The sequence below is a fragment of the Zingiber officinale genome, chromosome 8B (genome assembly GCF_018446385.1).
Source record: "Zingiber officinale cultivar Zhangliang chromosome 8B, Zo_v1.1, whole genome shotgun sequence".
Lineage (NCBI taxonomy): Eukaryota > Viridiplantae > Streptophyta > Magnoliopsida > Zingiberales > Zingiberaceae > Zingiber > Zingiber officinale.
Genome location: NC_056001.1, coordinates 6477167 through 6489815, shown reverse-complemented (window position 1 = coordinate 6489815; position 12649 = coordinate 6477167). Strand labels below are relative to the sequence as shown.

Genomic DNA, 12649 nt, shown 5'->3' with positions numbered 1-12649 from the left:
GGTATATCGAAGACACATGTTTTCAATATAATATTACTGCTGGTGTATATTTATTAGAAAAAGTGTTAACCATCAAATGGTAGTAAATTAGACATATGAAGCGATAACAAAAAGGCATAGCCAATGATGATATATTGGTGACAAGTCAAAAGGGTCATCATATCTGTGACCAAGCACCAAGCACAGCGCAGTCCCGAGTCATGATCCAAGAAGGGTCTGTTTAATTCTCGGGACACTTGTAGAAAAAAAAAAATTCCCACCATCTAATTTATTAACTGTCGATTATAAATTAATGTATAATTTATCCTCTTCGTATAATTATATAGGATGGAGTAAAAACTCAATTAAACTGAAATAAATGACTGGATCGACTGAAGTTAAAAGTTCGGTTAATTTAAAATTTTATTTTTTCCTAGAAATATCAGTTTAATCCATTCGGTTTTGATTTTGAAAATCAAATTTTGATTAAACCGATTTAATCGATATGATGAGTTAAACCAAATTAAACCAACTTGAATTAAACCGGAACAAAACTGAACTAATATTATGAGTTGAACTGAATCAAATTGGAACCAAACCTAATCAAGCCAAATCAAATCAAATCGGAACCGAATCAAACCAAACCAAACAAAAAAATTAGGATATTTCGGTTGAAAACCGAATTAATCGATGTTTTATCGGTTCGGTCAATTCATTTTTTTTGAAAAGTTTAGTTGGTTCGGTTGATTCGGAAAAAGTTTGATCAATTCAATTTTCAGTTTAATCGATTCGGTCGGTTCGGTTTAAACTGATTGCTCACCCCTAAACTTGGGGACGAATTGTACAGAACGTCTGAGATAAACACAATCACCTTTTATCACAATTGATGCAGTGGCCATGCCATTGGGTATAACCGAGTTGATCACGTAAATTTACAAAAATGGGCTAGGATTGATTCCTGCTAAGCCAACAGAAATATCTTCATATGGTGGCTACTCAGTTTTTTAGTTTAGAGCATCCACACCAATTTTCCAATCGAAAATGTATAATTTAGGTTAAAAAAGTTATTTTATTAAATTTAAATATTTACTTTTCAATATATCATATATCAACTTCCCTATTTCTTCTCTCTCCTTTATAATATTTAGAGAATGAAATCCATTCCCAAAATTTAGGGTAGCTGATGTAAAAGTTTTTTAGCTACCCTATTCAAAATTTAAAGTAAAATATTTAAATAAGATATATGGATGTTTTTACTCTCTTAGAACATCCATATCAACTACCATATCTAAAAAATTTATCCTAAATTTTGGATAGGGTAACTAAAATTTTTGCATCAGCTATTCTATTCATTCTCTAAATTTAGATTTGATGAATAGTGATTCTCTAAATTTAGGGTATGTAACATTTACTCTAAAAATAAAATAATATTTCTTTTTAATCTCTTTTCTTCCACTCAATATTTTAGAATAGTAGATATAGTGTGTAGTGAAAAATGATTATCTAAATAAATTAATAAAGTAAATTATTTATCCTAAATTTTAAATATAAGAATAGAGAAATTGATATGTATATGCTTATATATATAAGTATTGTATTGACTATTGAATTGACAGTGTCGAACGGTAAGCGTATGAACTTTGTAAAAATTGGTGCAGTGGCCATTCAATTCAAATTAAACTTGATTTAAAAAAAAAAAAAAAAAAGGTACAAAATACAGTAATCCCTAGTCCTCCGGACGAATGAATTCCATTGAATAAATAAATTCAAACGAGAAAAAAACTTGATCACCTATCAGAAGTTACATACGCCATGCCGGTCTCAAAGAACAGACAGTGGAAGCAATAAACTAATTAACTTGCCTCAGAGATGTGGATGGGATCCTGTCTTTGGGGAGAGAAATCTTCACTTCTTGATGCAGAATGAAGGAGCTGGTTTTCTTTGATCGGTCCACTATGTTCGCCGCTGCTTTCAGGGCTTGCGACTACAACTCTTCTGATGTTGTGGTTCACATTTGGGGCGTAGGTAGAAGCTTAAGATTCATAGTCAGGACCTGAGCTGAAGAGCATGCTCTGCCCAGGCCTCACTCCGTCGTTCAAGTCCTCGAGCGATACATCGCCTTCCAGAGCTCGCACAATCTGACTCATTTTCGGTCGTCTCTTCGCGGAATGACGAACACTGGCAGCGGCAGCTGCCACCACGCGCGCCATCTCCGTGGGATGAAATTTACCATCTAAACGGGGGTCAGCTAACTCATCATAGTTTCCATCGGCCAAAGCTCGGGATAGAATAGGACGAGCCTGTTTCGCCAAGCCTCCTGTTGTCAGTCATGCGAAACGAGAGAATTTAATTTAATGAACGTACTGACCCGATCAACCAAGCTATCTTCCACGAATTGCGAGCTGTCAACTGGTCTTCTACCGGTTATCAACTCAAGAAGCATCACTCCGAATGAGAAGACGTCAGATTTCTCCGTTAGCTTACCGCTTGACGCATACTCTGGAGCAAGATAGCTGGGGAGAAGAAAGATATGAAAAATAATGCTATTTGGAATTTGCTCGATTGAAGATCGCTTTCAAAACATCTTGCTCACCCAAGGGTACCCATAACGCGTGTTGATACGTGAGTGTAATTGTCAGATGAAAGCTTCGCCAACCCAAAATCTGCAACCTGAATACGTTTCATCAGTCAGTTATCTACGCTACAATGGATGAACAAGTCAAAAATACTCACCATGGCTTCAAATTTGAAGTCTAGGAGAATGTTGGCAGCCTTGATATCACGATGAATAATTCGAGGATGACCTTGCCAAGAAATTCGACCAGACACATTAGGAAGTAGTATAATTTAAATCGACGAGAAGCATAATCAAATCACTCACAATCCTCGTGCAAGTAGGCAAGGCCTTTTGCTGAGCCTAAAGCAATTCTGAGCCTTGTGGACCAATTCATCACAGGAATCCCTTTTCCTACAATAGATGCAGAAAAATGATCAGCACCACGGCAATAAGCATCTCGTTCAACAAATGGTTTTGCAAGTGATCAGTGCTCACCGTAGAGGTGGTATTCAAGATTATTGTTAGGAACGAATTCATACACTAGCAACCTTTGTGAACCAGCACTGCAGTAGCCAACTAGAGAAACAAGGTGGCGATGATGTACGCGGCTAATGATCTCAACCTCTGCCTGGAACTCCCTCTCTCCTTGCCCACTCCCTGACTTGAGTTGCTTCACCGCGATCTCCTTCCCGTTAGGTAGGACTCCTTTATGCACATATCCAAATCCTCCCTGTCCTAGTAGATTAGCATGGGAGAAGCCATTGGTGGCAGCTGCAATCTCCTCGTAGCTGAATGTGCTTTTGTTGAAGCCGAGTGCAATGGCAGGAGAAGGGGGAGGAAGGGAAGGGGCATGTGGCCCTGAATACGCTGAGTTTGCATCACCGGTGCTCATTATGGTAGAAGGTGGCTGCCACCCAACTCCATCTGACAAACCTCGAGGCGGTGGAAGTGGAACCTTCACAGCATAATCTACACCTTTGTTTTCATCGCGCCAATTCTGTGGCAGCCCACTGCTGTAAAAACCGCCGCTGTCTACAAGCATAGATAAGCAAATTATGACTGTAATTAAGGAAAGCAAGAATAAGAATGAATCTCGATCAAGTATTTGCATGCGTCTGTTGCCATTGTATGTTGAACCTTCTGTATAGTGGTGAATTGGTTTATGGCGCTTCTTCTTCTTGCAACAACAAATGCATATGATGACCATTAGCACAAAAAAGAGTCCCACTCCAGCCACAATTCCTATAAGAACCGGCAAATTCGCATCAAATTGGTGGTCTTGAGAGTGATTTGATTCACCATCATGATTGGAAGGAAGAGTTAATTCCTTGGGGGGTGACAATGAAAACTTATGTGCCGGTGGCGGTGGTGAAGAAGACTTATCATCATCATCATCATCATCATCATCATCTAACTTAGATGGTGGTGTTAATTCCTTAGAGGTTGAAGGAGGTGGAGGAGACAATAAGGGTGGTGGTGGCGGCGGCGGCAGTGAGGAGTTGCTATTAGACGGAGGTGGAGAATTTAGTGACGATGGTGGTGGTGGTGGAGCTGACAACGAGGATGATGAATTGCCAAAGGAAGATGAGGAATTATCTGGTGGTGGAGAGAACATTTTTCTCCCAGATGGATTGTAATTCACTGCTCTTCCTCAAACTCTATAGTCTCAGACAATGCAGCATACGATAAATACCTAAAAAGAGAAAAAAAAAATATGAACAAAAGGAATGGACATAAGGATCTTATATCACCTCTACTTTGATCATAAGAAAACTTCAGTCTTCTACCTTTGTTTCACGATTTAGTGATGCAAGGAAATTGAGGAGAATAGTTCAAAGAGACGGTGCATGGAGCGTTTGGCTTCCTCCAAACACCATGTCTCTCCAATCCTCTAGAATCCTATATATCGGGAGAGTATTCTCAAAGGAGCCAGCCAAGACCAAAAGGATGGAGTTACAGAGAAACGAACCAAGAAACAGAACTAGGCAGAGGAAAAGGGCGAAAGCAACACTGCAGAGATCTACAGGTGACCTGGATTTCCAATGTTAGTTGTTCCGTGTCTAATCTGGGACTTGTGGTTAACTGCTTCCCCAGCTGCCACTCAATCTATGTCATCATGCCGTTTCATCTAACTCTCGTTGAAATATTTTAATTTTTCCAAAAAAAAAAAAATGACATAATTTTCATGCAGCACTTGAAAGGCAATGGGTGACTACAAATACAGAAATTATGTAGGACAAAGAAAATCCTACCTAAGATTTTCATTTTGAAGTGTTATTAATAATGTTTCAGTCAAATACCGTACATAGTCAAGTTACCGATCAACGAATGGACTAACGTCCACTTCTCTTCAGAGATCGTCGATGAAGAGAATGAAAGGTCTTGAAAAGACACTCCAAAAGAAGGTTAAATTGGCCGAGGAATAGATCTCAAAGCCACTCTGATATTCAACTTAGGGTTTACTTTATTGGTAATGGGAACATGTAAACGTGGAGGTTGCCCATGGTGCGCACATTGCCCACATTTAATTGAGAGCAAATTACCATACTACCCTTGATAGATTCACATTATATAAGCATTCAACTCATTTATCCTTGGGGATCGAGGATCGAGAAAGAAAAAAAGCAAGAGAGAAATACAGAAAGAAAAGAAGAACATCGACAGACGAGGGATTTTATTTGTGAACCAAGGAGGACTTTTTGATTTCATATCATGATTGTCCTTTCGACAACAAGGAAGAAATATGTGGGAGATCACTGTAAATTTTTACAGGCTTTATACTGTATATATCATGCATTTCAAAATAATAAGGACATCAGGGCATCTTAGGTTCTAAATGCATGAGAATAATCTATTGTGATTGCACATGTTCATCACCGGAGGAATCACCAACAGAGTTTGCTCTGTGATATCACTAGGTACAGTAATGATCTACGGTCATCGTCGAACCCCGATACGCACGAAGTTTGTCTCCATTTCTGGCCGAAGGACGTTTAGGAGGTTAGTCCTCCAATTTTGACGGGCGAAAGGAGTTGGAGGTGATGATGACATGGGTGTTAGCCATAGAGAAAAGAAAAGCGGCATTAGGTTTCGTACCGAAGCAGTAGGTTTCGTATGTAAGTTTCGGCAGAAAGAAAAAGTTTTTTTTGATTAAACTAAGGTTTATTAATGCACGAAAAAAAACATTTGAAACTCATGCACATTGAAATTAATGCCAATACATACAGTAGAATTAGTCTATCTTTTTAATGCGTGTGGTAATTAATTAGAAAATAAGTTCAATTAATTCACGGTTCATGATTGATTGTTGAACTTAAATGGGCTAGATCAGATTGGTCTAATCAAACCTGGCTGGACAATTAATTGGGCTTGGACTAGATTTGATCAAATGATCAGATTTGTTCTATTGGATCAAATGGATTAAATTTATTCTGATAGGTTAGACTTAATCCAATGTGCATTGGTTTGATCAAATAGATCTGAGTTTGATCAAAAAGTATGAGATTGACTCGATTTGGTTAAATGGACATAGGTATTAACAAGAACAACATAGGTAAGACATCTTTGTCCAATTAGATTATTTTTAACATGGACAATGGACCAAACTTAGGATCAAGATTCTCAATCGACTAGATCAGTGTGTTAGTCCACTGGAGCTCCTCAAATAAAGAAAAATTAGTTTTTCTTATTTTCTTATAGATTTTGTATATTTTTCTATGCATATGTGTGAATTGAAATAAACCAGTTTTATTATTGGGTTGTCAGTTTTGTACCGACATTATTATTTTTTAATTCCAGATGTCACGGATGATATGCACGATGACGTGTCGCGATGTGTAATGAAATAAGCTACAAGACGAGATTCAGGAGATCGAGTACGACCCAATTTGTGGTGTCAGAGGACATATTGGACGATTTGATCGATTGTTCTGGAAACTTGAACAGGAAGAGTTTCCAATCTTGGATAATTATAGGATCTAGACTTTGACTCAATCATTGTTAGGATATCCAAAGGTGGTTGCACACCACATATGAGGGTGCTTTGAATGACACATCTCATATGTAGAATTGTGTGTAGAACTACTTCACCATGACTATCCAAAGGAGGATTCTAAAGAATCTGAGAAGGATTCTAAAAAACCATATGAGGATCCAAAAAAAGATCTTGAAGAATCTAAGGATGATTCTAAAGAAAGTTTGATTTTAGACCAAATGGAAAATCTTAAAGTTGGTATATCTGAGATTGCCCTAAATGAGCCTAGGATGAAAGGGATTGAGTTGACCATTGCATTGGTGTTTGTCATAGTGGGAGTGGTGTTGTATATCTAGTTTATTAGAGTTCCATTATTATTACACTCATTATGTACGAACAGTATTAGTCTATTTTATTTTTTAGTCGTGTAATAATTTATATCGTTATGTACGAATATAGTTATTTTATAAAAAGTTATGTTATGTGTTAACAAATTCAATTTAATGATTAGTTCATTTCAAGATTAGTTCATGTTTACTTTAATGATTTGTTCATTCTATGATTAGTTCATTTATTCGGATGTATGTAATAGTATTAATCAATGCTAATTTGATTGGTCATACAAATAATAAGTGAAAATATAGTTACCACTTGATTTTTAACATCAACTTAAATTAACATTGAGTCAATTATAAATTGCATGCATATAAATTATACTAAATACTAAATAATATGCTTATTTATATTAGATCATGTCAACTAAAAACATCATAACTGAACTCAATAAAGGAGAGAAACATAATTGGGATAACTATAAAATCTGGCACCTTAAGATACAATATGTTCTTGAGGAATAAGAAATTACCCTCAGGGCGTAACGCAGACGGTGGGCGCATAACATCTCTAGCATAATGAGGAACTAACGACCTGAGGTTTACCCTATCATGTGTCTATGACTTGTGTACCTGTATTTACCTCCATATCCGTGGGGTCGACACTAGGGAGGCCACTAAGGTAGCGAATCTACCTTTTTTTTTTAGGAACAAGAAGTTCTAGAGATTGTTCATTAGTTTATAGAAGAACTTGTAGATGGTTCTACGTCATAGCATAAACGTGATCTTAATGCTTATAAGGCATGGAAGAAAAAGGACTCCACTACTAAAGAAATATTGATTAGTTCAATGGTAGATAACTTGGTCTATAAGTATGAGTCATTTCCATCAGCTCATGCTGCCTAGGTAGCCCTTAGAAAGAAGTACAGTGGAGTTAGTTTAAGTAAGCTTCGTAAGTTGACAATAAAGTTTAACAGCTACAAAAAACATTTCTCAATATATGCGGGAAATGGCTAATATGATTTGAGAGCTAAAAACTGTTGGTCATGAGTTGACTAATGAACAACAAGTTCAAGTAGTTATCTATTCCCTTCCTGATTCTTAGAAAATAATGAAACAGAATCTGACTTTTAGTAAAAGTATCAAGACTTTCACTAATGTCTCACGTTAGTTGAACTGGGGGTAGAGAGAATAGAATTCACAAGGATATCTAGTTAAACTTTTGTAGCTGTTTTACTCGATTCATTCTTCCAGTGGTTCTGAAAGAGATTTTTAATGGATTATCCGTCTATAGGTCCACAAGACCTGGATCTTGGAGTAGGAGTCACTGAAAACTCTAAACCAAGTAAAAATCGAACGCGTGCTCTTTTGCTTACTTGTCTGTTTTGCATTCTTACTTAGTTTTCCGATGTGCACTTTGATTTCAAAATTGAAAAGCAAGTTTTTTGAAAACCAAGTGATTCACCCCTCCTCTTACATGCATCTCGATCCAACAGTTAACACTTGCAAACTCAACCTATGTTATGGATATACTTTATTTCTGCATGATGTCCTTTATGCTCTTGAGATTGACGGAATCTAGTTTTCGTTACTAGTCTTTTTGATTTGGGTTATTGTATAAACTTTTTCAGTCAATATATTGAACTTCACATTAACTCTATGTTAATTGAGTGTGGTTATATAACAAATAGTTTCATGGTTCTTAATGTTAAATTGGATATTAATTATGGTATTAATGGCTATTTTTTAAACATTGCTCTTACTAGTGATACTAATATTAATTATGAAGTTTGGCACGCTAGACTAGGACATTGGACAAGAACGAATGAATAGATTAACTAAAGAGAGTCTATTAGGCGCCCATGCTAAGATTAATTTGTCTATATGTGAGCATTGTCTTACTTGAAAAGCAACTAGAAAACTATTTGATAAGACTATTAGTGTTGAATCACCATTGCAATTAATTTATTCAGATATTTGTGGTCCAATGAATATGAAGACTAGACATAAAGGTTCCTATTTCATTGCATTTATTGATGACTTCATATGTTTCGGTCATGTGTGTTTCATTTCTCATAAATTGGAAGCATTAGATTGCTTCAAACATTATCTGAATGAAGTTGAGAATCAATTTGAACGTAAGGCTAAAACCTTATGCACTGACCGTGGAGGTGAATATTTGTCTTATCAGTTTAAGATAATGTGTAATGATAAAGGGATTATTAGATAGTTAACTATCCCTAGAACTTTATAGTAAAATGGGGTTGCTGAAAGAAGAAATCTAACTCTTCAAAATATGATTATACTATGATGGCTCAAGCTAATTTGTCAATTTCCTATTGGGCAGATGTGATATTAGCCGTAACCTATATATTTAACCGAGTGTCTTATAAAACTGTTCTATTTACTCTATATGAACGTTGGACAGACAGAAAACTATATTTGAGTAATCTAAAACCTTGGGATTGTTAGTCCCTTGGCGGCCGGCTAGAGGGAGGTGAATAGCCCTGAAAAGACACGAACACCCTTTCTCGATCTTCGGACCAAGTTAGGCAAGCACTTATATAATGACAAAAAGTAAATGCATAAATTAAAAATAGAGGCAAGAGAGTTTACTAGGTTTGTAATTAGAGGATTACTAATCCTAGACAAATGAAGCTCGATAAAATCTCGTTTGGGCGGAGTAGCCTCTTTACAACATTATCAGCTCACAAAAGTAGTAGAACAGAAAAAAACTTTGTTTACAAGTGATGTGTTAACTACAGAAATCAGGACTATATTTATAGACCTAATTCGGGTGCTTGGAAGTGTTTCAGGTGCCTAGGAGTGGATAAAATCTCCAATCTGGGTGTCTGGAAGGGTTTCGGATGCCCGAACCGCCTTCGCATAGGGGCACCTTGCCAAGGCGTCCCAGCTGGACTAGACCGGTCTGGGCGCCCGGAGTAGCTCCGGGCGCTCGGACCAGAGTCAACTTTTGATTGACTTTTCGTCTCAGTCTTCTGCTCCGTCTCCTCTCGCTTAGTGGATTTTGGCCATCCGGAATAGGGCTCACCCGAACTCATTTTCCAGCCTTCTCGAGCAAACTTCCACTTCAGCTTCTCGTCCCTTGGAAATGTCGCGCGCCTCCTCGTCGGCCAACGTACTCTTCCGCAGCGCCTCGTCCCTCGGATGCACCGAGCCCGTCGATTCTCTTCTGTGTCGTCCTTCTCGATAGCTGCATCTTTTGCTCGACTTCTTATCCTTATAAGTTCCTGGACACTTAGATATAAGGCATCAAAATAACAATAGGACATAACTTAACTTGGTCGATCACATCAAAACCTCCACGGGGTACTTACAATCTCCTCTTTTTGATGTGGATCAACCCAAATTGAGTTAGGGTAAAACAAAACATTAAATTACTATGCAAGTTTAAAACGTTAGATATGCATTGAAAAATGTACCTCCACCTTAAACCTAACTTCAAACTCTCCGCCTTTGATCACATTAAAAATAGGGGTTTTGCTAAATTAACTTGAAAGTAAAGCATAAGGAATACACAAACAGTGACTAGCATTTAAGAAAAAAACTTTGGAATTTATTTTCGAGATTCTGATTTTTGTGATTAAAAAGTAATTTTTTAAAAAAAATTAAAAATTATTTTATTTATTGAAAAAATTTGAATTTTTTTTATAAAGGTTAAGCAGACATATCCAAAGTAGTAATAAAATTTTCATGAAAAAATAAAATCAATTTAAGTAGTAAGAAAATTATTTACTACAGAAAGATGAATTTTTCTTAAAAATGTTTAAAAATAGTTTTGATGTTCTAAAAATCTTGAGAAATTTTCTATCACTATAATAGAGTAAGTATTTTTGTAGAAAAATTAAATTTCTAAAAATTTATTGTTTGAGAATTTTTTAATATTAAAAATTGGCATTTGGATAAAAAATTTATAGAAAATTAAATATTGGTAAAAAAATTTTAAAAATATTTTGTTGGACAGAGAATATTATGAATTTTTACGAAAAAATAAACTTTGTAAAAATAAATCTGTGAAATATTTTTAAATTGAAAATATAATATTTGCAACAAAAATTATAAAAATAATACAACAGTCAAAAATTTTTAAAAAAATCTACAGATTGAAAATGAAATCCTCTTTTTCAAAATAATTAATACCTAATTAATTTTAAATAGAATTATAGAGGAAAATTATTTCATCACACTAGAAAAATATTCAACCAAATTAAAATCAGAAATATGAACAATTTAAACTAAGCATGATTTTAGAAACTAATATAGGTTCCTTTCTATTGAATTGATCAAGTATTTTCTAGGGATGTATGTTTTTGTTACTTTCCTATTGAGAAAGTTGTCAGCGACCGTTAGAATATTCTGTCTCTCATGCATGATTGAGAGAGTCGTTAGTGACCATTGGTATATACCATGTCGTCCCACGGGATCATACGTGGTAGAGCATTCTCCCGCAAACAGTGACTAGTTATTTACCCTGTCCGCCCACGGGACTATCCGTGGTAGAGCGTTCTCCCACGGACAGTGACTAGTCATTCACCTTGACTGCCCACGAGACCATCCGTGGTAGAGCGTTCTCCTGCAGTCAATATTGGTTATGTGCTTGCTATATGTCGGTTATATATTTGTTCGTGCAAGTTCGGAGGCACTGTATGTACTCTCGATTTATTGGTTATACTTGGTTGATCAGGTTAGTGAAGTACTATATTATTGATTATACTTTTGGTTAGCTGGTGATTATGTTGGGACACCTACGTTGGTTAGTAAGTATTTTTATCTGAGACTGCATCTTTTGATCTTCCGTCAGTATATTATTCATGCATTATCTTCTTCTACCTACTGAATGGTTGTACTTACTACCCTTTGCTTTTCCCTTGACTTTCATGTTAGCAGATAGAGGAGGTGTTGTGTTGCTCATAGGTCCTGGCTGCCAGTCCCGCTCGAGTTGGATTTATGTGGAGTTGCTTCATTTTATTATTTCCGTTGCTTATAGTTACAGCTCTCTCTGTTCTAGATTTTTGAGTGTTTCACATGTACATGCATACATACACGCATTGTCATTTGTGACTTGGTGTTGTTATACTACATCAGTATTTTTTACATTATTTTGCTTGATCTGAGTTCGATATCGATTGTTTACTATATTGTCACTAAGGGGCACTACAAGAAAATAGGGTTTTAGAGACGAAAAAATCTGTCTCTGAAAATCATTTTTCCGTCTCTAAAGAAAGTTTGAGACGGAATATTCCGTCTCAAAAATCCGTTAGTGAAAGCCCCGTAGCTAATTTTGAAACGGAAATATTTCGTCTCTAATTTTAGAAACGGATGAAAAAACTGTTTATAAATCTATTTTCAAATTAACAAAATAAAATTAATTTCAAATGTAAATTCTGTCTCTAATTTTGTTTTAAATATGTTATTAATCTTGTTTATAAATCAGTTTACAATTCTATTTATAAATTCGTATATAATTTTATTTTTAAATTTATCATTAAATATTATTATATTATATTTTATATTTTTCATCAATATATTTAATAATTCTTCATTTCAAATAAATTTAAAATTATTAAAAAGAAATAACTTCTAATTCCAAATATATTATACAATTAACATTAAAATAAATAAATATTTACATTATCCAAACAAAGTTGACCAATAATCAAGCTATAAAGACTAAATTTTCCTAGATATAAATGCTTTGTACATTCCATTTCTTTTCTTGAATCATTTCCGAATCATCTCCTTGAGATTTTCTTCCCTCTGCCTACTTTATGTAATAAGAAGTTTTTT

General features: G+C 35.5%; 1 protein-coding gene across 1 annotated transcript; it reads right to left on the bottom strand.

Annotated features, from left to right (window-relative positions):
• Window positions 1-2012: 2012 nt before the first annotated feature.
• On the bottom strand, window positions 2013-4151 carry LOC122013449 (proline-rich receptor-like protein kinase PERK4). Its single transcript, XM_042569738.1, has 7 exons — window positions 3674-4151; window positions 3032-3568; window positions 2861-2947; window positions 2713-2783; window positions 2573-2649; window positions 2348-2492; window positions 2013-2279 (listed from the first exon to the last, which is right to left on the bottom strand). Exons 1-7 carry the CDS (start codon window positions 4149-4151, stop codon window positions 2013-2015), a joined length of 1662 nt encoding a protein of 553 aa, XP_042425672.1.
• Window positions 4152-12649: the final 8498 nt, after the last annotated feature.